The sequence below is a fragment of the Chelonia mydas genome, chromosome 11 (genome assembly GCF_015237465.2).
Source record: "Chelonia mydas isolate rCheMyd1 chromosome 11, rCheMyd1.pri.v2, whole genome shotgun sequence".
Taxonomy (NCBI): domain Eukaryota; kingdom Metazoa; phylum Chordata; order Testudines; family Cheloniidae; genus Chelonia; species Chelonia mydas.
This window is the reverse complement of record NC_051251.2, coordinates 18,738,876-18,764,798: the sequence shown is the minus strand read 5'-3', so window position 1 is coordinate 18,764,798 and position 25,923 is coordinate 18,738,876. Positions and strand designations below refer to the sequence as shown.

The 25,923-nt window shown below is 41.9% G+C and overlaps 1 protein-coding gene across 1 annotated transcript in view; it reads left to right on the top strand.

The window, feature by feature from the left end:
* The window catches only part of LCT (lactase), a 28,587-nt gene extending 3,185 nt beyond the window's left edge, over positions 1 to 25,402 (top strand). Inside the window, exons 3-17 of the mRNA XM_037912855.2 lie at positions 673 to 756; positions 3,913 to 4,015; positions 5,140 to 5,218; positions 5,964 to 6,663; positions 7,448 to 8,093; positions 11,371 to 12,933; positions 13,850 to 14,118; positions 14,317 to 14,607; positions 15,997 to 16,195; positions 17,139 to 17,341; positions 17,858 to 17,967; positions 19,898 to 20,032; positions 21,247 to 21,470; positions 23,500 to 23,736; positions 24,571 to 25,402. Coding sequence (XP_037768783.1) covers positions 673 to 756; positions 3,913 to 4,015; positions 5,140 to 5,218; positions 5,964 to 6,663; positions 7,448 to 8,093; positions 11,371 to 12,933; positions 13,850 to 14,118; positions 14,317 to 14,607; positions 15,997 to 16,195; positions 17,139 to 17,341; positions 17,858 to 17,967; positions 19,898 to 20,032; positions 21,247 to 21,470; positions 23,500 to 23,736; positions 24,571 to 24,788 — 5,061 coding nt within the window. The 3' untranslated portion in view covers positions 24,789 to 25,402. The remainder of the gene's footprint in view (positions 1 to 672; positions 757 to 3,912; positions 4,016 to 5,139; positions 5,219 to 5,963; positions 6,664 to 7,447; positions 8,094 to 11,370; positions 12,934 to 13,849; positions 14,119 to 14,316; positions 14,608 to 15,996; positions 16,196 to 17,138; positions 17,342 to 17,857; positions 17,968 to 19,897; positions 20,033 to 21,246; positions 21,471 to 23,499; positions 23,737 to 24,570) is intronic.
* Positions 25,403 to 25,923: the final 521 nt, after the last annotated feature.

The window sequence follows — 25,923 nt, the reverse complement described above, 5'->3', positions numbered from 1 at the left end:
CTCAGTTGAAGTGGTAGGTTGCAAATTTAGACTTCATCTGACTGGAAATAACAGTTTTTCTGTACTGTGGTGAGTTCTCTGAAAAGATCAAACGCTACCTATTAGTCTGCTGGGTCCAGAAGATGTTAAGATTGAAATCGGTGAACAAATAATTCTTAGACATGGCATTCATCTGCTTTTCAAGTGAAATAATGAGACAATATGTGCGGGTGTGGCACTACCAAAGGCTTTTAAAAATGTACTTTCTGCAGGTGCATATTGGTAAACTGTTCTGAACTCTGCCGCAAAACTCTATCTGCATGGCCAAGACTAATCATTAATTTTCTGAGTCTTGATAGTTTAATAACTAATTGCAGATGATAAATGTTAAATACACAAAGTACACTGTATCATTTGATCAGCTTCCATGTCGTTGTAGTCCTGAGAAACAACCTAATGGCTATAAACTAAATGACACTTTGATTCAACCTGTTGTCCATTGGGACTGATGAGAATTATACCATTTCCTGGTTCCCCTATTTCTGTAGGACTTCTGAATCCTAAAACTACAGGCACTGGTAATCTTAGCTGCCAGTTCAGGGGAAACATTAAGAAATATGATTTTTTTTTCTGAGCAATTTTTAATTGCAAAAATTATTTCTGGAGTAGTGATTTGCCTTTTCTTCTTTCCAGGACTCTGTAGATTTTCTCTCTTTCAGCCTGCAATACAACTGTAGAAATGATGTAGACTTAAAAAGGAAGTTGAACAAGTTACAGGTAATTTTGAGCAATGTTTCAAAGTGAAAACGGTACTATAGAGATTTCTAGACTGCTTTGGACTTTTAGGGATCCAGTCTGCTTTCAGTTACGCAAGTGTAAATCCTGTACCAGTGCTATTTTGTGCCTGTATAACTGAGGGAAGAAATATGCTCTTAATGTTTTAAATTACTATGTAGAGATCTTCACCAAAGGGAAAAATGTTCTAAATATATTGTGCATGTGGGGAAATGCATTCTTTTTCACAGCTACTTTTCAAGTGTCCTCAAAGGAAATGGAAAGGATTATTATTTGGGTTAACATTAATATTAGATAACATATCAGTGGTAGAGTGGAGTAGATGGGTTTAAGACCATTTCCTGTGTACTGTAATTCTGTTGAACTGCTGAAACCATCTATCATATCACTAGCTGTGGTTATGTGTAATGTCTTTAAAAAGACTAAGCAATTAGAAACAGTTCATTTTACAGCTAATGCCACTTCCTTATGAGGAACTCAAAGTAATTTACAGTGTATTTGCCCTCTTAAATCCTCTGTGAGCTAGGTGCGTGTTGTCACAATTGAGGAAAACTGCATCTATATTTAGTGGTCCAGCAAGGGCACCACTGTCAGGCTTCCGGCCCAGTAGCTGTTGCGTTGCTTGGATGGGGACCGGTGTGTTTCTCTCCCTCCTGACTGGGATGTTTCCAGTCTGCATAGCTCCCTGATTGTACTGTGACTTCACTAGCAAAAGACAAGCTGCTTAAGCAGACCTGCTTTGCTTCTTCCCTCAGAGACGACACACACTGTAATTGCCAACAGTTATAAGAGGCCTGCATAGGAAGTGCTGAAAATTTTATTCTTAAGGTAAAAGCACTACAAATAAAACACATTAAAGCAGTAAAAGAACCTGCATACATGCTAATAAGACTGCCAGAGATCACTCTGGGCTCTGACAGGTGATAAGTCTTTCAAACCCCTCAAAGGGGTCACAAGTTCATAATAGCCTCAGCTCAAAACTAATGCCCAGTCTTATGGGGCCTCAGTAAACCCAGTCCTTCTAACCCTTCCTGAAGGATTGGGGACCTCCATGGACCTCTTTTCTTTGTCTGTTGGTCCCTGTAGAATCCAGTTTGAACCAGCCTATATGTACTTCTCCAGAGGGTGGCTTCAAAGAGCGGATAACTGGAAAAATGTCATTAGCACACTCCTCCTCCTATCGGAGCTGTATACAATCACCAACACATAAACAATTGCATTTTTAATATAATGAACTCCAAAGATGTTAAGATAAACATAATTGATTTACGTTTAATTCCACCAAGTTTGTCCAGGATATTGTCAGTCTGTCACACGTTATTCCCGTTTTTTTTGCTGTTGTGGGCACAGAAATTGTGTGTCTTGTTCAAGGTCTCATAACAGGTAAGCAGCAGAGTAAGGGAGACACCTCAAGCCTCCTAGTTCTTCCCAATCCTGTGCTTTGAACACATGACAGTTGTTTTTCACTGAGCACCCAGATGTTACAGTGATGGCTGCCTTAGAAATAGAGAGAGAGAGAGAAGGGAAGCTGCATGTGCATCGTCTATGCAAAACACAAAACAGGTTTAAAAGATGCCCATTGTTTTGAGAAATCCACAGACATTGACTGTACAAGCCACACAAAGCTGGGGAAATCCACACTCTCATTGAAGCATAGCTAAATGATTCTGTTTTGTCACCACAGATCAGACAACAGCGAGGCCAGGAAACAGCTGGTTTTGTGTTGCTCATTGGCGTGTCGCTACTGCTTTTCTATCTTACAACAGGTGTCTGAAAGCACTGAAAATGCACAGTGTGGGCAGTGATCACTGAGCAACTGAAATTACATACCTCCCTTTTATCCAATGCTTTTAAAACTCTTCACAAATTTTTGCAGCTTCCCTGTTAGGTAGGCAAGGAGTTTTGCCTCCATTTTACATACAGAGGCACTGTTTTATTCTATCTCTGGCCTTACAACTGCCCTAGCAAGCTTTGTATGTCTAATTGTTCACTTGTGATAGTAATGATGGAAACATTAGCAAAGAGAGGTCTCACGATAGGGTTAGATGACACAGTGATAAAAGTACCAAAGGTCTCTCTCTATTAGTGCACCTATCAATTCTGCCGCAAGTAGTGAATTACACCAGTAAATGCGGTAGCTGTATGTGTTTCCAGCAAATGAGTTACAAGAGCCAAGAACAGAAGACAGGATTCCGTAGTCCCCTGGCCACTTCCGTAGTCCCCTGGCCAGTCCCCTGGCCACTTCCTCCAGTTAACCCTTGCAGCTAGACCGATCAAATGTTGTTGTTGTTTGTTGAAACAATTTCTCAGCTAAGAGCTTTTTTTTGTTTTTTTAATGAAAAATCACACCCGCACCCCAAAACTTTAGTGTTTTTGAAAATAAATGGTTGGTTTTTTTTTCCTTTTCTTTTTTTCAATTAGCCCTTTTTGACCAGTCCTCCTCAAAAGCAGGGATGGAGACTGCTGCCAAATATCTCACCTCTCAATCCCTTCCCTTGTCCCACATGCCTTCCCTCAACCCCACGAGCCTTTCACCTCCACTCTCCCAGGCACTAAGAGGTTTCTGCCCCCCAAGCAGGCAAATGAGCCTTATATTCCCTGACTAGTGACCTCTTGAGCACTGAGCCACTTTTGTCTCTGCCATGTCTGCCTTGGCCCTAGACACTACTGCTGCTCTGAGCATCTTGCTTTACTGCCACCTCTACTGCTTAGCATGAAGCTGAATGCAGAGCCCAGCAGCAACAGGAAACTGGGCAAGTCTGCCATGTGGTTTGGCAGAAATGCCCTGATCCCCTCATTCCTTTGGCTATATATGTTCTCCCCACAGTACCACCTGGAGACCTTCCAGGAAACAAGCCAGTTCTCAAAGTGAATACCCAAGGGTTAATATTGAATAGGCTGCGTGTGTGTGTGTGTGTGTGTGTGTGTGTGTGTACATGTTTTTTGTGGTACAAGCAATGCAAATTATTTTCACCCCCCTCTTGATTATGTGTTAATCTGCCTTTAAACATTCTTATCCCTGACATGCAATTTTGTAGGCATTCTATCAGGTTTTATATCCCATGTTGAAAATAATAAATGCCAAGCTTGTACCTTTGCTTATCTCCTTCATTCTTGATGCCATTTTTTGTTTTACAGACTATCAAGGAGAATACAAACATTTTACTCTTTGGTCTAAAACTTCGTGAATGTAACTCCATGAAAGAGAATCCATTTATACCAGTAGCTAGCATTTTCCAGGGTAAGTGACATGTTCAGAAGGAAGGATTCAGTTTCCAACTCTGCCAGAAACTTCCTATAAGATGTAGGGCAAGTTGCTTAATTGTAATACCTCAGTTCCCCGTTTGTCAAATGCAACTTAACATTTCCTTCTTCCCATCTTTTATCTGTTTTGTCTGCCTAACTTGTCTTACTGTTTGTACAACATCTTGTACAATGGGGCCCTGATTTTGGTTGGTTCTTTTAGTCTCCACTAAACAAGAAGTAATAATAATGGCCACATTTTGGTTGAGCATCCGATCTAAACAATAAAGTTAATGTTTCGGGGACTCTGAATATAATCTTCCCAAGTAGGTAGTATTGGGAGAGGCAGTTTTTAAAAGACTGGATTTCAAACCATGAGCTTATGTATATCATTTCTCCTGATGAAATGTGTGGTCATTTTCTTTAAATCCCTTTGACACATCCCTCATTCGCTACTTGCACAAATCTCCCAGCACAACACACGCTCCCACAAGTCATCGGTTTAAGGTTTCTTAGAGCTGCCTGGAAAATGGAGCAGCTTGGTAAGCTGCCTTCCGGTGGAATCTAGAACCTTCCACACCCACCACTTCCCTGATTAACTGCCAGCCTGTGTCCCTTCGCAGACAGAGCATTACTCCTCCAGAACATCTCCCACATACCTGACTAACTGTCAGCCTTGAGAGCTATGCCAACGGTCATTTGGCTGAGTTGCACATACATCAACTCAAGTTTCATTAAAACTGCCAAGGTGCGGGAGGAGGGAGGACTCAGAGGGGAATGTAACTGCTGTTGTTTTACCAAACTGTACAAAACAAAGATCACTATTCTCACTCTCCCAAAGCAATCCTGAAATTGCCTGCCTGAAAGTGTTCTCCTTACCATAAACTTGAGTGCTTACCATAAAGCCAAAGGTAATCACTAGTTTTATTGTTTAGGTAAAAGGTGAGGATAAAAGAAGGTGCAAAAAATGAGAATGGGATAACAATACAAAGTAGCTAGGGGAGAGGCTTTTATTGTAGCTAGTTAGCATTTAGACAAATCTATACGTACACAAGAGTTTATCAGGTACATATCAGAAGTCACGTTTTCTTGCAACTGAGTTGTGTTTTTCTCGTCTTTCAGCCATTAATCAAGACAAGGCATTGGCAATGGGATATGATGTTAATGAATTCTTAAACTACTCATCAGTTCATAAAATTAGGTACACAGTTTTTGTTCCTTAAGTGAAGTCTTGTAAACTCTCACGTCCTGTAAAAGACAGTGTACTAGACAGATGGTGTCCTAAAGCCTTTAATAAACATAGCCATATCAAATCATTTTTAAATGCAGTTTCTTTTTAACTAGAAATGCTCTGAATTTCTTTTTTCCTCATCCACCAAGATTGCATCAGGACCAATGGAGTATCTTGTAATCCTGTAGAACCTGACCTCATCGCTACATCTTACAATAAAACATCTTCAAAAAGGCATTGCCATTCATGTGAGGCTAGTTGAATTATACACAAGTGTATATAGTAGCTGGCTCTGTACAGGGGGCCTTTGAGAACTGCAGTAGCATCATTCATTACTGTAAGTGCCTCACATTACAAATTTTGCCCTTGTGGGTTTCATGATCTACATAGTTTAGTGAGTGCAGTGCTCATGGAGTTAATATGCGCCACAAGGGTTTTGTTTTCATCTTTGACTCAGGTGTAGTCAGACAAGCCATACACACTCAAAATGCTGGCTTAGAAATGTCTCCTGTACGAGGCTGCAGAGTTAGTCAATTATACACCAGAAGTGACAGACAATTGACCATTGGATTGATTGGAGCATTAAGATACCACAATGTAGATAGTATGTTTGACCTGAGAAAGAAATGAATGACTATTTATTAGCCTTATAGTCTGTAATAATGCCACCAATCATGACTATTTTAACTTTTTTTTTTTTTTTTTAAATCCCTAGACCCCATGTAGCTATCCAAAAAAGACTACAAGAGGGCCAGGCTGCTGCTGTTGCTCCTCTCTCCTCTTATCAAACAGTTTGGGAAATTTTTGCTAACCAGTCTGAATTGGAGAGAGACACTTTTTTGCATGATGTTTTCCCAAGTGGTTTCCTCTGGGGCACATCCACTGGTTCCTTTAAAGTTGAAGGAGGCTGGGCCGAGGATGGAAAAGGAGAGAGTATTTGGGACTGGTTTGGGCACCAAGGTCGTGTCCACATGAATCAGACCGCAAATGTGGCATGTGACAGTTACCACAAAACTGACTATGATGTTTATCTGCTCAGGGGTCTTCAGTCGAAGCTGTACAAGTTTTCTATATCCTGGCCCAGGATTTTTCCCACTGGCATTAGAAACAGCTTCAGCCTCCAAGGTGTAAATTACTACAACAAATTGATAAACAGCTTACTGGACTCTAATATTGAGCCCATGGTGACTTTGTTCCACTGGGACCTCCCACAAGCACTGCAAGATCTCGGTGGATGGCAGAATGAGAGCATTATTGATACTTTTGCAGACTATGCAGACTTCTGCTTTGCCACCTTTGGGGATCGGGTTAAATTTTGGGTTACCTTCCATGAACCTTGGGTCATTAGCTACGCTGGCTATGGCACTGGACAACATCCCCCGGGAATCACTGATCCAGGAGTAGCATCTTATAAGGTACCCACAAAGAGGAGCTTGCATTCTTGGGGCTATTGTCGTTGTGCTTTTTCTTTGATTACATTCTGGTTTGTGTTGATTCTGTGACCTGGTGGTGGGTAAATCTCAAACGATCTGTATGTAAGGCCAGTGCTCGCTCATCAAGACGTATCCGTCATGCAACATTTATAAGAAATCCGCTAATTAGCAAGGGCTAGATCGATGGGAAAATAAAGGGTTAATACTTAATTGTAGCAAAACTAAGAGAATGAATGTATTTGATTGTATCCCTCTCCTCCCAAAGCCCTTCTTGTCACATCATTTTAGGCTGGGATTTTCAAAGAGGCCAAAGGAAGTTGGATTTCAATGGGAGTCCAATTTGAAAAACCCAACCTTAGATTGCGAGACATTCAGGACAGGTACTATATCCTGCCATGTATTTGTGCAATGGCCTATACATACAGAGAAGACTCCACTTGCAACTGAATTGAAGGTGTATCTGGGTTGGAATGTGGCAGCTTCTTAACATTGCTTGTCACACCTATGAAATAGGTTGACTGAACTTCTTCAAACCTCAAAGCTTGAATCTGCATTTGGGGCTAAGGTGGCAGGAGAGGTTTCTTTCCTCATTTGATTCAAATTAGTTTTATGTAGCACTTTCTATGAACTTAACTGGGGTTTTGTGTTGGGTAGGAATGTTTAATTTTTAAATATATTTAATCTTCATGTTTAAAAGTTCTTAAACTGCTGGCTACAAACCCGTGTGCAGTGCTGTGACACACTTCCCTTCTTCTTTTCTCCCAAGGTGGCTCACTCCATTATTAAGGCGCATGCAAAAGCCTGGCACTTATATGATGACCGATATCGTTCCCAACAGCATGGTAAGGTGGGAATAGTGCTGAATTCAGATTGGGCTGAACCCAAGACCCCAACAAGTTCTGAGGATGTGAAGGCAGCTGAGCGCTACATGCATTTCATGCTAGGCTGGTTTGCTCACCCTATATTTGTTAATGGAGACTACCCAGATATCCTGAAGTCCCAGATCCAACAGAAGAACCAGCAGTGCTCTATCCCAGTTGCCATCCTCCCTTCATTTAGTGAGGAAGAGAAGTCCATAGTGCAAGGAACTGCAGATTTCTTTGGTCTTTCTCATTACACTTCCAGACTGATCAGCACTGCGGCTAATGACACTTGTCTTCCAGACTATGAGAATATTGTGAACTTTTCCCAACATGTTGATCCTTCTTGGCCACAGACTGCTTCATCTTGGATCAGAGTGGTCCCTTGGGGGCTGAGAAGGCTGTTGAAGTTTGTTTCCCAGGAATATACAGGGACTAGGATCCCAATTTACATAGCAGGGAATGGTGTGCCCACAGAAGATGGAGGGGATGTTATTAATGACACAAAGAGAATGGATTATTTCAGGCTGTACATCAACGAGGCTCTGAAAGGTATGCAGTATTTGTTTTTAAATGGTTAAATCAGAGGTGGGCAAACTACAGTGGCCCGTGGGACCCTCCTGCCCGGCCCCTGAGCTTCTGGCCCAGGAGGCTCACCCCTGGCCCCTCCCCCGCTACCCCGTCCCTCTCCCGCAGCCTCAGTGCGCCGCACTGCTGACACAACACTCTGGGCAGCTGGGCAGCGCAGTTGCAGAGCCACGGCCTGACCCGGTGCTCTGGGCGGCATGGCTGTAGCGCCACCAGCCACCGGCACTCCAGGCAGTGCAGTAAGGGGATAGGGAGCGGGGGGGTTGGATAGAGGGCAGGGGAGTTGGGGGTTGTGGTCAGGGCGCGGGGGTGTGGATGGGGTCGGGGCGGTTAGGGGCAGGGGTCCCCGGGGGGGCAGTCAAGAAGGAGAGATGGGGTTGGATGGAATGGCAGGGGGCAGTTGGGACAGGGAGCAGGGGGTGGTGGAGGGGGTAGGAGTCCTGGGGGGGCTGTCAGGGGCTGAGAAGTATGTGGAGGGGTCAGATAGGAGGCGGTGGCCTGGTTGTTTGGGGAGACCCAGCCTCCCCTAACCGGCCCTCCATACAATTTTGGAAACTTGATGTGGCCTTCAGGCCAAAAAGTTTGCCTGCCTCTGGGTGAAAAGTTCTTTAATTGGGTCAGTGTTTTCACTTTAACTTGTGACAATCTGTGAACATTCCCATTTGTGTGGTACCATTAAAGCTACATCCTCTTTCAACTGCAGCCACTAGATGTGACTTGATCCCATAGACCATGTCTGAATAGGTTTCTCAGACCTGAAGAAGAGCTCTGTATAAACTCAAAAACTTCTTTCACCAACAGAAGTTGGTCTAATAATAGATATTACCTCACCCACCTTATCTCTCTATGTGCATACTATGTAAGGTTGAAAACCTTGGGCCCAAACCTGCACTGAGCTCTGTGGGAAAACCCTTGTCCCCATACAAAGCCGTACTGAAGTTAATGTGGTACCAGGCAAGTGTCTGAATCCACCAGACTGGATCTCCTTGCAGGATCAGGGCCTAAGTGCAGAAGACTGGCATATCCCTGCCTAGAGTATGAAAACATCACTCACAGAAGTGTGTGTTTCAGAATAGCAGCCGTGTTAGTCTGTATTCGCAAAAAGAAAAGGAGTACTTGTGGCACCTTAGAGACTAACCAATTTGTTTGAGCATAAGCTTTCGTGAGCTACAGCTCACTTCGTCGGATGCATTCAGCGGAAAATACAGTGGGGAGATTGTATTTTCCACTGAATGCATCCGACGAAGTGAGCTGCAGCCCACGAAAGCCCACGCTCAAACAAATCTGCTAGTCTCTAAGGTGCCACAAGTACTCCCTTTCTTTTTGCGAATACAGACTAACATGGCTGCTACTCTGAAACCTGTCATTTACAGAAGGGTTTTCCAGTGTCTGGCTGGGGTTTGGTAGGCTGACATTAGGCTCTTTAATTGACCCCAGGATATTCGAGGTACTGCTTCTCTCTGCCACACTGGCTACTGGGGAGCTGAAGAGGGATTTTCTTTGGTCTAGGGATGAGACTGGCCCAGGCTGCTACTTCCTCCACAAATCTTGGGATTTCCTGCCATATTGGGCAGGTTTTCCTCTCATGAATGACCGTGTCGCTGGGGCAGACTCTCATGGCTAAGGAAGGTGAACTCTTCCATTAGTTATCAGAAGGCTGCATAGAAGCACGGTCTTAAAACCTACTATATGTTAGGAAGGGCAGGGCAGAAATCTTGAAACATAGAGTTTAAGGGGCATGGTGGGCTAATCTGTGTTAGGGCCCAATAGGGAAATAGAAAAGGAGTACTTGTGGCACATGCGTGTGTAAAGTGCTTTACAAAGCAGCTCAGTATCATTATCCCCAGTTTACAATAATGACTGAAAGTTGTCCTTTGATAACTGTGATGGTGACCTACATAAAATGTTAGTCCAGTTACCAGTATGTAGGTGTCATGATAACCACCTGCATGATTTACAGTATTTAGTGTCCCTGTTGGTAATCTCCACAGAAAGGTTGAGGAGTGAATGCACAAGGCAAGTGAACTACCCTCTGATCTGAGCAGAGATTCCCTTCTGGTTGTAGGTGGATGCACCTTGGTAGGGCAAGGTGAGGAAGTTGGCACTGCTGCCCCTACTATACATGTTCTATGGGCTAATTAGAGGACTTCTTTCTCCAGGAAAGTCCAGTCAGCACTGAATTTACATAACAGTTCTGTCTAAATATAGTAGTAGGTCCATGAGAGAGCTGTACACTTGCCACGGTTAGACACCTGACCTTCAAAATATAAGCATGTTGGCTTAGGAAGCAAGAGGCCAGAAGAAGGAATCAAAAGTGAGGGTTTGAAAGGAACAAATAGTCCTTAGGGACTTCTTTCCCATTGACTTGTGAAGGGAGTTAGGCACCAAAGAGCCACTTGTGCCTTTGAAAATTTCCCACATGGTAGCACAGCTCACCATGACTAGGTTGTTTGGCCAGCTTATAGCTGAGTTTTGAAACTGTCTAAATCTATGCACATAGAAAACTAATTTGAATTTTTTCCCTCCCACCTTTTGTGAGTACAACAAATTTTGCCTTACCAATCATCGTTTTCAGTGATAAACAAGTTATAGATTACAGCCCTGGAAACACTCAGCCAGGGAGACTTGAGTTTTTTTTCCTTAAATAAACAAGGAAAAGACCTAGGGGAAACATATACACAATATTAACATAATTCCTTTTCTTTGAGCAAGTGCATCTCAAATTAAAAAAAAATCAAAACAAAATATTTTTTTAAAACTTAATATTTTTAATTTCTAAGAACAACTTATCAAAAAATCATCATGCTCTAGGTGTAATAAAAATACAGGATGGTGATACATTTATCACTGCCTCCTAGTGGTTGGTTTATAGAGAAAAGAAGTCCTGTTACTAACAGAATAGAACTGAACTGCCAGGTGGCATATGGGCCAGGTTTTTTAGAGTCAAAAGATCCTAGATTCTGTCCTCCGTGCAATATATGTTGACATAGATAACAACACTGATGTATATCTGCACAGTACAGAGATTAATTACAATGTGTTATGGTTACTGGTGGTCTCAGATACATGAGATGTTTTGGTCTTTAGCCTCATGATGCATCCTTGGGTGTGTCACTGTTATCCTTGTTTGCACTGTTATCCTTGTTTGTTCCTTTGTGTAATATTGCTCATTGTCCAGAAAAATATTCAAAGTCTAACATATTTCTCTTATTTTATTTTATTTTTATTTTTATTTTAACAGCTGTAAGGCTAGATGCAGTTGATGTTCAGACATATATCGCCCGATCCCTGATTGATGGCTTTGAAGGCCCAATGGGTTACAGTCAACTATTTGGACTACATCACGTGAATTTTGAAGATGGCAACAGACAAAGGACACCAAAGGAGTCCGCATATTTCTTCTCCAGTGTTACTGAAAAGAATGGTTTCCCCAAAGAAGTCATGGACAGATCTTTTCAGTCACTGAGATGTGATTCACCCCCACCACCAAGGTTACTTAGTTTACCAGCATCTGACGTACCTTCAAAGGCAAAGGTTGTTTGGGAAAAATTCTCACCCCAAATTAAGTTTGAAAGGGACATGTACTTCTATGGAACCTTCCCAGATGACTTTACATGGGGTGTGTCCTCCTCTGCCTACCAGATTGAAGGAGGTTGGGATGAGGATGGCAAAGGGCCTAGCATTTGGGATAACTTCACCCACATCCCAGGGAACATAAAAAATAATGAGACTGGAGATATAGCTTGTGATAGCTACAACAAACTAGCTGCAGATCTTTACATGCTGACAGCTTTAAGGGTAAAGAGCTATAGATTCTCTCTGTCTTGGCCTCGCATTTTTCCTAGTGGAAGAAATGATTCCATAAATAGCCACGGGGTTGATTATTACAACCGACTTATCAATGGTTTGACTGCAAGAAATATCACTCCTCTGGTCACTCTGCACCACTGGGATCTGCCTCAGGCTCTCCAGGACATTGGTGGCTGGGAGAACGATTTATTGATTGAACTTTTTGATAGTTTCGCAGACTTCTGTTTCCAGACTTTTGGAGACAGAGTGAAATTTTGGATGACCTTTAACGAACCCTTCGTCATTGCATGGGCTGGATATGGGTTAGGAGAGCTTCCACCAAATGTGAAGGATAATCCAGGTTACTCTCCCTATAAGATTACACACACATTACTAAAAGCTCATGCCAGGGTGTACCATACATATGACCGTAAATACAGAGTCAGTCAGAAAGGAGTTATTTCTTTGAGCCTCAGTACTGAGTGGGTTGAACCAAAGACACTGGATGATCCCAGAGATGTGGAAGCAGCAGATCGCTATCTGCAGTTTAATCTAGGGTGGTTTGCACACCCAATTTTCAAAAATGGGGACTACCCAGAGGCCATGAAATGGACAGTAGGGAACAGGAGTGAGCTACAGAACTTGCCATCCTCTCGTCTGCCAGCTTTCACAGCAGAGGAGAGAGAATACATCAGGGGCACAGCTGATGTCTTCTGTTTCAACACCTATACCTCCAAAATTATAAAGCATAAGACCACCAGGCTTGAACCATTCTCTTATGAGGATGACCAGGAGCGATTGGAGGAGGTTGATTCATCCTGGCCTACCTCAGCAATTACAGGAATGAGAGCTGTAGCCTGGGGTCTCAGGAGGCTGCTAAATTGGATTAAAGAGGAGTACGGCAATCCCCCAATTTACATAACTGAAAATGGGGTGGGAATACAGACCAAATCTGACGTTGACGACACTAACCGGATATTTTACTACAAAACCTACATCGATGAAGCTCTGAAAGGTATTGGGGTATTTACAGTAGTGCTAGCATGATGATGAAAGATTTCCACCATCATGGGCTCCAGGTCTGCTTTTTCTCCCAGTGAGGAATGTCTTTTGAAAGATAAGCATCCCTTGTCTTCCCTAACACATGAGGAACTGAAGGTGCTTAAAGTGAGATGTGCAGCTTGCCAAGTCTAAATTGGAGGTCACTCTTGAAATAGTTTTACAAAACAAAAATCGAGCTTTCTTAGCTCCTCTATGCTCACCTTCCCTTCTTTTCCTTCTCTTATGCCATGCTGGCTGATGCTTCTTGGATGGATATATTGAGTCAGGCTCGAATAGCTAGCAATTACCATCCAATGGTGGTTCTGAATTAGGAAGCTTTCACTGCTGTTGTCCATTCCATCAGCTGCAAAGATGGCTTAAACAGCATGTTGGGGATTCCCATGGTTTGGGGGAATCTCCAGGTGTGAAAGAGCCAGCCTGTACCTCCGCAGATCCCATGGCGTAAGTGTGTCAGAGGAGAAGGGCAATTGTCTAAAAAATGCTGAACTGCTGCAGCAAGGCATCATTTAGTGCAGCCTTGCGGATCTGGGGCATGGAGCCTTGATTTTTCTACGCACAGGCCTTAATGGGGAAAAGGGGAGTTGATGATGATTTTAACTGAGGTAACTAAACTAGAGATGACCCTGCGCCATGACTCTCAGCTCTGGACTTTGAGAGAAAGTTTAGGGGTGCTCAGATTCAGGGTTTGGTCTTTTTTCCTCCCATCCCTAAACTAGAACAAACAGAAAAGAGACTGGAACCTTCATTATCTTCTGATAATGCCAATTGGTAAACAGGCTGTAGTGTACTGACTTTGTATATGTGATACTGCCCTCTAGGTACTGGCCCACTCAAATAGTTGTGGGGTTTTTTTGTTTAAATCTTTTCAGCCTACAAGTTGGATGGCGTTAATCTTCGAGGATACGTTGCTTGGTCTCTCATGGACAACTTTGAATGGTTGCATGGTTACAGCGTCAGGTTTGGACTGCACCAGGTTGATTTTGAAAATCCAAACAGGCCCAGGACCCCCAAACGCTCTGCTGTGTACTATGCTGAAGTCATACGTAACAACGGGATCCCATTACCAAAAGAGGATGAATTTTTATATGGGGAATTTCCAAAGAATTTTTCATGGAGCGTAGCAACTGCAGCATATCAGGTTAGGAGATCATAATGCCATCTGTGTATTATCAGTGAACAATTGATTGTTTTCAGAGGACACTCAAAGCTTTCATAAAATTGGGATATAGTAAAATTGGAGGAGCTTATAATAGCTAATATCAGACGGGGGAAATGCAAAGACACTTAAGAATAAGTATGTCCTAAAGTGGGGATTTAACTTTTTATATAATTATAGATTGAAGGAGCCTGGAGAGCAGATGGGAAAGGACTTAGCATTTGGGACCAGTTTGCTCATACTCCCTTGAAAATTAGCAATGATGAAAATGCAGATGTAGCTTGTGACAGCTACCACAAACTCGAGAAGGATTTGGCTTGTCTGAAAGCTCTCCAAGTGTCTCACTATCGCTTTTCAATCTCCTGGCCCCGTGTTCTCCCAGATGGAACTACAAAGCATGTTAACGAAGCTGGATTAAACTACTATGAGAGGCTTATTAATGCTCTCCTTGCATCTAATATTAAACCTCAGGTAAACATCTATATATAATAAGATTTCAGGATTGTCACTGTGTGTGTCCTTTTGAAGCCTAGAATGTCTGTTGTCAGTGTGAAGCAATGGACACAGCTACGAACATGGTTGAGAGGTCTTTTTTTTTTAGGATATTACCAGGTTCAATCATCATTGGTATTTGCGGTCTGTTACCATCCAATTTTTCAGTTTTTCAGCCATATTGGGCTTTTTTATGCATATGACTTTACACCTGTATGACAGTACAGACTTTCCAGCCCTACATTTTTATGATTCTATTAGCTGAAGTCACCTCAAGAGGTCATTTTGTCCAGTCCCCCACGTTGAGGCAGGATTAAGTACACTTAGGCCACTATGACAGCTGTTTGTCTCACCTTTTCTTAAAAACCTGGAGTGTGGGGGATTCCCTAGGTTACCTATTCCAGTTCTTAATTACCCTTTTAGTTAGAAAATTGTACCTAATACCTAACTTCAGTCTTCACTGCAGCAAAGAATGATGCTTGGACTGTGAATCCCATAAAAAGCTGTTAATAACAGTTTGATACCAAAAATAAATTTTTCATTCTCTCAAATTGCCATGAGCAATTGTCCCTGAGTCCCAGTCCTAAGAGTTGCTGAACTCTCTCAATTTTTATGGACTTCAGGGGGAGTTGAGGTTGTTCAGAAGTCTTGCAGGATTGGCCCCATCTTTGTAAATAACAGAATCAAAGTTTATTTTCCCCTTCAAACATTAAGCACGTGAATGTCTCAGCCTAGCAAAAAACAGGAATTTTCTTTAAAAGGGTAAAGAGCAACCGTATATTGTGGTTTTTCCAGCTGCAGTCCTTGTGGTGTGAAAAGTGGGGCTGAGAAGAGATGCTTGATGCTCAGGGAATCTTGGATGTCTTTTTTTTTAAATCCCTAAATTTTATGGGGCTATCAATTCACTGTCTTGTATTGGGTGGGTGCGGGGAGGGAGGTACCAGATTCTAATCTTAGCTTGTTTTGACAACAATTCCAAAACTGGTGTAGTCATCCACTTGGGTCCATCACTGGGCAATTGTGACTATTAATTACATTAGGGATCAAATCCAAACCTGGCACAAATAAGTGCAGCTCCAGGGCTGGATTTTTCCCAGTGTCTGAAAAGACTGTAGAAGAAATGAGTAGTAGTATTAGTGACCACTGTATTGAGCTGCGCACAATACAGGCTTTGGGAGTCTCCCTTTATGATACAAATCAATTAATGTAACTGCCTGTCAGTCAGCGATAGTCATGTGATGATAAATGCAGGCTTTTGTAAGTAAAGTCATGTCCTTTGTCCATTTCTTCATGAATGAGAGTGAATCAGTGGTTATCTCAGAAATTAGCTAGTGATGTTTGTAACTCTCTCTCTCTCTCCCTCCATAGGTAACTATTTACCACTGGGACCTCCCACAGGCCCTGCAGAATGTTGGCGGGTGGGAGAATGAAACCATAGTTCAGAGATTTAAAGAATATGCCGAGTTACTTTTCCAGAGGCTGGGAGATAAAGTGAAATTTTGGTTAACCCTCAATGAACCCTATATAATTGCAAATCTTGGCTATGGCTATGGCACATCTGCTCCAGGTATGGCTACTGTCTTTAAGCTGTGTTCTCCGGTGTGAGTGAGAAGGAAGTTCATGGTTATTCAGGAGACAACGGATGATCTTATGGTTAAGGCACTGGATTGGGACTCAAAAGATCTGAGTTCAATTCCTGGGTCTGCCACAGAATTTCTTTGTGACCTTGGGCAAGTCACTTTTATGTGTCTCTGCTTCAGTTCCTTAGCTGTAAAATGGAGGTAGTTTATATTGGGAGTTTCCAAAGAACTTTTCATGAAATATTGCTTCTGCAACGTGTCAGGTTGGGAAATGACCATGCGAATTACGAGTGGACAATCACATGTGTATGCAGAAAACACACAGGTTTTATAAAATTGGGGTTTGTAAAGTTTTGCTTAATAGGGGCATTGCAAGGATAAAATTCGTTCTTGTGAGGTGCTGAGTACTAGATAGGGTGATCAGATAGCAAGTGTGAAAAATTGAGATGGAGGTGGGAGGTAACAGGTGCCTATATAAGACACAGCCTTGAATATCAGGACTGTCCCTATAAAATTGGGACATCTGGTCACCCTAATACTAGAGTACTGAGTGCCCATATAATTATCCAGAGAGACAGGACCATACAGTACCTCCTGTGGAGACACCTGCATGTGAGGTATGGAACCTCTGCAGTGCATATGCATCACATCCTTGAAATCATCCCCTCGTGGGAGAGTGAGACCTGCAGCTTCCCCACATCATGGATCTCCAGGAAGGGAAGAGTTTCCCTCAATCCTGTGGAAAGCGATTCTGTGTGTGTGTTGTTCTGGACCCCTCTGCCCTGCAGTTTGGCCCCTGCGGTGCCAGATGAGATGGCGTTTCTTCTTTTACTGGCAGTTCTAGTTGTTCTTTATGTGTTACTCTGCTGGAAATGAAGGCTTGGTTGTGGGAGCAGCCCTGTCTTACCTCATGAATTGCTCTCTCTTCAGGAATCTTTTCTAGACCAGGTAAAGCTCCTTACATAGTTGGGCATAACTTAATAAAGGCGCATGCTGAAGTCTGGCATCTGTACAATGAAACCTACCGTCCTAAACAAGGAGGATTAATCTCCATTACCATTAACTCTGACTGGGCTGAGCCAAGAAACCCTGACAAGCAGGAAGATGTTGACGCTGCGAGGCGATATGTGCAGGTACACAGGAGATCTCACCAATACACCCTTTACTCTTTCTCACTCCCATATTCCTAATCCCAAAGTTACTATGATGCAGAGATGCCTTGACCTGGATCACTGCCTTACCATTTTCTAGCAGATTGTTGCAGTGAACCAAGCCTAACACTGAGGCTCTCAATATCTTTTTCATGTACCAATAGTTTTAATTGTGTAGAACCTCCGTAAGATTTTTTTGTCTCCCAGGGACACCCATCCTCTCCTTGATAATACCCTGTAGCAGAGCAGTTATACAGTAAGCAGCAGAGAAGAGCCAAAATAGAAATACAGCACCACAGCCTTGTTGTTCTTACTGATAATGTGAGGCACTTCCCTGCGTCTCTGTTTGCTCATTCATTTTAAGTTGCTGGTAAATGGTACGGCACAAATTTTGCCATTGGCTAATAGAATATTAGTTCATGGCATTCTTGCATGGCATTCAGTTGGCGATGCGTTATTTAACCCTCCCCCATCCTCTTTCTTATTTACTTGGCTTAGTTTTATGGTGGTTGGTTTGCTCATCCCATTTTCAAAAACGGTGATTACAATGAAGTGATGAAAACGAGAATACGGGAGCGCAGCTTGGCCCAAGGCCTGAGCGAATCACGGTAAGCGCCTGGTAATGTATTTACTCATGTCTTGTTAACTTCCACCTTGCAAAATTCCACTGTCCTGGTAAGGATGTGTGGGCTGGTAAATATTCATGATTATTTTAAAGCTGGGTGAAGTAGTTACGGTAAATTTGCGGTGACTCTTACTCCTGAGGTATTATGTTACAGTGGTTAAAACAGTGGCTTCACTGTAACTGATCCTTGGGTTCGATTCTAAACTAGTGACTGGTGCCTCCACCTAAAAACTTCCAAGTGACAAACAATATCTAAGGCAGGTGCAGTGCCAGTAAAACTCAGTAGGCAAACTACCTTCAGAGTGTCCTATTTATTATGAAAGGGTGGGGAGGATAAAGAATTGGGATTCACGGTTATGATGATAAATCGTATGAACCATTTTCCCTTTAAAATAAACCTGGCTAAGACAAGGAACATTCGGTAGCCTGCTTAGGTCTGCAGCGGTGGGATCCCAGCAGTGCCTCCTAATCTGTAGTGACTCACATCTTCTCTACTATACAGTCCAGCTGTTACCTAGCAGTGGTTTAAAACCTGAACTCTAGCAATAACATTTTCATTTGTTTGCTGTCCAAGATGTGAAGAATGCCCCTAACACTCTGTAACCTCTCTCTTTGTCATATGACTACAGTGGTGTTAACTGGCCACTCCGTCTGGAATGGTCCCTTAGAATATGTGCTAGCTACTTACGCTAAACAATCTGCTCTACCGTGCATTTAGCTGCGGTGCTCCAAATACCTTTCCCAGACCCGAAGAAGAGCTCTTTGTGGCTCGAAAGCTTATGCCTCTCACCAAAAGATATTAATGTACCCATCTTGTCTCCTTTAAGAAGGATAGCTTTGTCAGGGTCAATCCCTTCCCACTTGCACCAATTCACTGGTGTAGCTCAATCCATTATTCAGGAACACCAAATAAACTTGTATAAAAAAGTGCTCACCATCTGTACACAGGATTAAGTCTGACCTGTTTTGTGTTGAGTATTTTACCTGCTTGATTTCTGGCCTATGTAAATGCAATTTGTTAATTCTGTAAATGAGCGAATGGAGAAGATATGGGATAAACGAATTTATTATCTTAATTAAATACATCTATAGGAGTTGCTGTATTCCCCTAGAAAGTTCTCTTTTGCTTTTGGGTTTAATGTTAAAACTATTTCCGCACATCTCATTTGCAAACAAAACAAACTTCTGGAAAATCACTTTCTTCAAGAGTTTCTTTGGGGTAACAACACAAACAGGCAGCTCAAAATTGTACATATGATGCCCTGCAGTGGAAGACGTAATGCTCCTATCAGATGCATTGAGTGTTGCTTTCAACTGCTCTTAAAAATGATATGTTATATTGATCAGTTGTGAAAAATTGAGGCCTGGTGACTCAAGAAACTTAGTTCAAAGGCACCAGTCTGGCCAGATGGTCCATGATTCCATTGTGCTGTCACAGCTTTATCCTGAGATGTTGGGAGGAACATCAAACTTCTGTGCTGCAGATCACCTTCCCTTTTCCAGAGTCTGGCTACACCCTGGCCAACATGGTGAATCTCTTCACTTTCACAGCATGGTATAGCAAAACTGGCAGAGGTTGCACTTGAGCTGTGCAGTATTTCTGATCATTTACCTCTGAAAAGGTAAAGGAATGTTTGCTGATAAAATCTGGTCTTGAAGAATTGCTTAGCATGCTCTGGAAAAGGTGTGATTTGGTGTCTGTAGTGCGTTAATGCTTGAGTTCTGTTCCCAGCTCGGGAAGGAGTGTGGGCTAGTGGTTGGAGCAGATTCTTGTGTTCAAGTTCCATTTCTGCCACTGTCTCACTTTGGGCAAGTCTCTCAATATTCCAGTCAATAAAATTGGTATTATGATGCTTACATCAGAGGCTTTTAAGTTGAATTTTAATCTTTCTTGTTTTTCCCTTTTAATGCAGACTCCCAGAATTTACTGAAAGTGAAAAGCAGAGAATTAAAGGCACATTTGATTTCTTTGGTTTCAATCATTATACCACAATATTGGCATACAACTTAAACTATACTTCTGCCATCTCATCCTATGATGCTGATAGGTAAGACATAAGCATAAAGTTATAGTCAAATAACCCACACACTTCTGGAGCCTGTACCAATATGATCAATGTTAAACATTAAAAATTAACTTGACAAGCTTTTGGACTTTTAGACCCCCAGGACTTGGGCTAGTAAAATATTCACTGGCTCAGAAGTTTGGGTACTGCCCAAAATTCAGGGAATAAATGTGATACTTCCTGCTCTTGCTCCATCGTCACAAGCTTACGACACTGAATTTTTAGCAAACACAGTTAAGAACAGAACCACTAATAAAGGAAAATGTGTTAGTCTACTCACATTTTTATATCAACTTCTGACCATCTTGAAAACGGTATCTTCATAGACTCTGGCTTTTGAGATGGCAGACTATACTGGTTTCTAGATGTCTTTTAAATGTGTAAAAAGAAAAGGAGTACTTGTGGCACCTTAGAGACTAACCAATTTGATTTGAGCATAAGCTTTCGTGAGCTACAGCTCACTTCATCGGTGAGCTGTAGCTCACGAAAGCTTATGCTCAAATAAATTGGTTAGTCTCTAAGGTGCCACAAGTACTCCTTTTCTTTTTGTCTTTAGTTTGTTCTTTGTCCCACCTTTTGCAAGCCAATTCTCTTTTAGGTTTTTATTTCACCCCCATATCATGTGTCGTGCCCCCCCAACGCCCAAATTAAAATAAAAATCAATTGCTCTGTTCCTCTCCCCTCAGCTCCTTTCCTTCCCTTCCACCTGGTGGTTCTCTCAACCTTCAAATGCTACCCAGTTCCCTGCTTCCCGTCATTTCTGCTGTCTTGCCAATGCTACCTAGGTCTCTTCTCTCTTATTGTGCTGCCTGATTTCCCAGCTTCCCTGAACATTCTCCTCTCCTGGGGACAGGTCTTCGTCATGACTGCCAGCTTCAGTCCTATTGCTGCTTCTGTTATTTCAGTCCCGAAGACCCAGAAGTTGAAGGATAGAATTTGTCTGGCAGCCATTCATGTGATCTGTTAATATTTCTTGTTCATAAAGTTATCCCAAGCACTTCTATAGAGCATATACTGTTGAATCTGAGAGAGTAAGCTCTTCAGGGCTTGTACAGGGTTTGCACAAAGGACTGGAACCTTTAGGTTCTGCTGTAATACAAATAAATAATAATGTACAATTTGATCCTTGGCCTAAGCTGTTGGAGTTGGCAGAATAAGGTGTTTTATTATTGTTACATTCTGATTCTCATCCACAGAGGGGTAGCTTCAGTAACAGATCGGAGCTGGCTGGGCTCTGGTTCCTTCTGGTTAAAGGTGACCCCCTTTGGCTTCAGAAAGATCCTGAGGTGGATAAAGGAAGAGTATGATAACCCTCCAATTTACGTTACTGAGAATGGGATTTCTGAACGTGGAGACCTAGGCCTCAATGACACTTGGCGAATACACTACTACAAGAGCTACATTAATGAAGCGTTAAAAGGTACAGGTTCCTTCATCCCAATCTGATGAGAGCAGTACTTCTGATCAGAATTATGCTTTCACATTTTAACAGGAAACTTATAATGTAGTGCTCGTTCTTAGTTCAAGTAACATTGGCATCATCAAAGTTCTTGGGTCTTGTCTCTCAGCAGTCCCAATCTCCTGTGCCCATTGTTGGCAGAGGCCAAATACTAGGGGCTCTAGCCCTCCACAAGCAATTGACTCAGTACAGAATTAAGACCAATAACTTCAAACACTTGCCACCTAACTCTGGACTTTTGTTCTTTGCCCCTATATGTTGCATCATACTTTGTTTGCATATGATGTAACTAATCACAACTGCGGAGAGACAGTTTCTCTTTTCTTCAGGTTTCCCTGATGGAGCACTAAGCATTGCTGTGTATGAGACTGGCACCACCAACTACACCCTGTATGTACATTACTACTGCAGTGTACTTAGCCTCCAGTGGTCCTCAGTGAGCTAGGCCCTTGTTCAGACTCCCATCTATTGCGCCAGTTTGCTTTGCCATTCAGAACTCTTGTTCACGGTAGCTTGTGGTTTAACTGTCTGCCCAAAGGATGGTTTGAAGAGAATTAAGATCAGTTGTCATGTTGCTATTTAATACCTCATCTGTGTAAACACATACTAGCCTATAGTCAGTACTACCTGCTGTTGTTTAATGTTAATTATAGCCATGGGCAACTGGGATGGTGGTGGTGGAGTGGTATTCTTCCAAGCTGTACCCACTGCAGCATTGCTAACCTCAAGAGATCATAAATCCTGAGATTTTAAAAGACCATATTGTGTTTTTTCATGTTTTGATTTGTTAAACTCCCCCTGCCCCTCCCCGGTATGTGTTTGATAACTAAATCTATTGGGCAAGATGATTTTGGCCCCTGCTTCAGAATTTCTCACCCCAACATCTGCCTGTCCCCTGCCCAGCAATTAATTCTGTCCCCAGTTTTCTTCTTCCGGGGGTTCTTCATTCCCTTCTCTCAGGATTGGGAAGTTGTAGCAGGAAGGAGGGAGAGGGATAGAGGCACTATCCTGTCCAATTGCTCACAGGAGGGAGCAAAACCATGCTGGGCTCTTTGTTCCCTCTTCCCTTCCTGTGAGAACAGCGAGCAGGGGGGGAGGAACTCTGCTGGCTTCCACCAGGGTTAATTGTGCAAGGGGGGCAAGAGCTCATCACTTGTGGAAATACTGAGAGAGCTGGCACTATTTGACATGCCCAGATGAGAGTTCTGATGGAAGATCATGCAGCTGTTCAAAATACGATCACATCCCCTCTTTATTGGGGGATGTCACAGCAGCGGTTTATACACTGTTTACAATGTGAAGGCTTTCTTCACAGTCTGAAAGAGCTTCACTTTTTTTTTAAATGACAGCTTAGATTCTGGAGCACAAGATACCAGCCATCAAAGAGTACTGGTTCAATCCCTAAATTACACATCAAAGATAAAGGGAAATCCTTATTTCATTCACTTTAACTGCTAGTTCTGAACTAAAATTAAGGATGGGATGAGGTATGAAATCTGGGGATATAAGGTAACTAATTCCTCCAGTACTATGACTAGACATGGTGATCAAACCCGTGGGAGGAAAAAAAACATAGAAATTGGGCTTGATTTTTTGCTCACTTGGCTTGTAGCTTTTTTTTTTTTTTTTTTAAATTGGCTCCCTGCAAGCCGGGGCAAAATGGGGAGAGTGTCAGGGGTGCACAGCGGGCCCACCACAGTCCCAGATGGCACACGGGGGGGATCTAGTCACAGAGTGTTGGGGTTCTTAGGGATTGGCTTATTTTGGTCTTGTTTTGAAATGGGATTAGCTTGATCTTTGTCTTATTGTGAAAGTCGGGGTACTTATTTACCATGTGAAAGTTGGCAACTGTGCTTTGCATGTCACTTTGGTAGCATACTGAATTGTCTTCCATATTGACAGATGCCAAGATAAAAATATTTGATAAAAAGCCCTAAAATAAGTTAAATACCTACATGATCATGCTTTCACATTTGGTGCATCTCAACAGCTGTTCTACTTGATGGTGTTGATCTCCGAGGCTACACTGCATGGTCTCTGATGGACAACTTAGAATGGGCAACAGGCTTTGCTGAAAAATTTGGTTTGCATTACATCAACTTTACCGATCCCAATCTGCCCAGGATACCCAGAGAATCTTCAAAATATTATTCATCAGTCATACAATGTAATGGCTTCCCAGACCCAGCAAATGGACCACATTTGTGTCTCCAGCCACAGCCTGAAGGTAACTAACTAGAAACAGAACATAGGGATTAATATTAATGGCTAAGAGCATCCTAATGATTTCTGCATTTATACAATGAAGTACGTTACTTTGTAGAATTCCCTACAGCCCCAGCATAATCCATATTAGGGATTCAGTTACAGTAGTTGCTCACTGAGCTATTATTGGTGAATACGCTGGGAACTGATTATGTTGAACTACACGGGGCTCCTGTATATACCTTCAAATATTACTTTACATTTTTATGAATGGAGAAAAACATTTTTTTGCTGCAGATTGAGAATATTGTCAAAACTAGGAATTTCAGTCCACAGAGGAGTTGGGTCCAAAACACCTAGAACGAGTTGAGCTAATTTATACAGTATGTAATAGTTGTATGGCACCCTTGGCATATGTGAAGCTTTTCAAAACATAGGGATCTAGCATTCTTTGGAGAATGTGACTCTTTACATGAAACACTTTCCTATCCCAATGATCTCTACCTAAGCATGGCAGAAAATGAAGGTGAGACTGTAACAAAATAACTTCTGAAAATACCAGAAAAAATATTCAGAAGTGGTTTCTGAGTTAGGTAAACAAAGGCTGTATAATCTAATGATTGGTGCCAGATTAATATTACTTTTTTTTTTGTGAGTGGTAGATCTCCTTTTGAATGGTCTTAAATGTCCAAATTAAAATGACCAATTACTAACCTATCTTCCCCCACCTGTTATAAGACAGTATATTGATTAGCTGCCCCCAAAGAACCCCAAGTAAGTGAGGAGAAATCAAATAGTTGTATACATGAAGTAGTTCATAAGAGGTATTGATGCCATTCAATTCTTGTCTTCCCAGGTACTACTACACCAACTGCCAGCACAATGGGGTCTATGCACAATGCCTCCAGTGGGAAAGTACAATTTCTGGGATTAGGTTTAACTTCACTGAATGCAGAAATAGGACTGTATGTGCTATTTGCTTTTGCTCTGATTGGTGTGTTAGGACTTGCTCTTTTTTCATACAAATATGGCAAGTTATCTAAAAGAGTGAGTAAACCATCAGGACAGAGTTAAGTAAAATGTACATTTTTGAAGTGTGTGCATGCAATGTAAGATGTTCCCTTCTTTAAAGTCTTGAGGGCCGGACACACGATACCACCTGTAGTTGTTAGCTACTGTTAAGAGGTTCTTTCATCTGTTGTCCCTAGCTTATAGTATAACTATTTAATTAAGTTAATGTAAATGCTAGTTGGTTAGTTTTGATTTTAAAAATGTATACATAAAAAAAGCTAAGCTTTGGCAAGCTCAGATTATTACAAAATTGTAATGCATTCATCAAAATTGTCCTCAAATTTCAAACAAAGCTTTCCAAAAAGTTGATTAGACTGATGTACTTTACATCTTACTGTGCTTATCTTTCCCATTAATATCAGTAGGAGTCAGGTTAATACTTTAAAACTTCTAATGACAATTGAAAAAATTAATTTTAGATAAAATGAATTGAGGCCTAGCTGAGTTTTTTTGTACTAGCACCTATCACTTGTTGTATTAAGCACTTACACAGATCTAAGAAAATGTGTTTGCTATACTTACATACAAAACTTGAAGTTTGGTGTGGTAAATCTATGTTGATTCTGTCACTCACCCTATTCATTCAAACTTGGTTTCCTCCTTATTAAACATTCTGTCATTTACAGCTGGAGTCCCTTTGTTTTTATTAGAAAAATTAAGCTGTCTAATAATCTTTCAGCCTGGCTACTAACAGTTCTTGGGCAACAGTGTTTTCATCTCTGTCCAAAGTAAAATAGAAGGTAATGCAAATGAACTTGTTTAAGCACAAAAGTTAAATATTAAGAGTTAGAAGTTGCTCTAGTTAAACTAAAGGCATGATGATAAACTGATGAAACTTGGGGAGACACTTATCACACCTTTAATTAAACCAGTGCAACCCTGACCTTTAGCAGTTCTTAGGTGTAGACAAGGCTTCTCTTGCATGTAGCTGTTAAGAACTCCCCTTTGTTCTTGGTGAGTTTGAAGGAAAGCTACTCTATGGGAGCTATTGTAAATGCTCTGGGCAAAGGATATCTCTTCATGGTACTAAGCAATAATAATGTAACAGTCCCTTAGATGTTCCACTTTACCTCGGGAAAAACGGTGTGCAGGTAGGTGGTAGACAGATCTAGTATCCCACAGCTTGTTCCCTTGAACC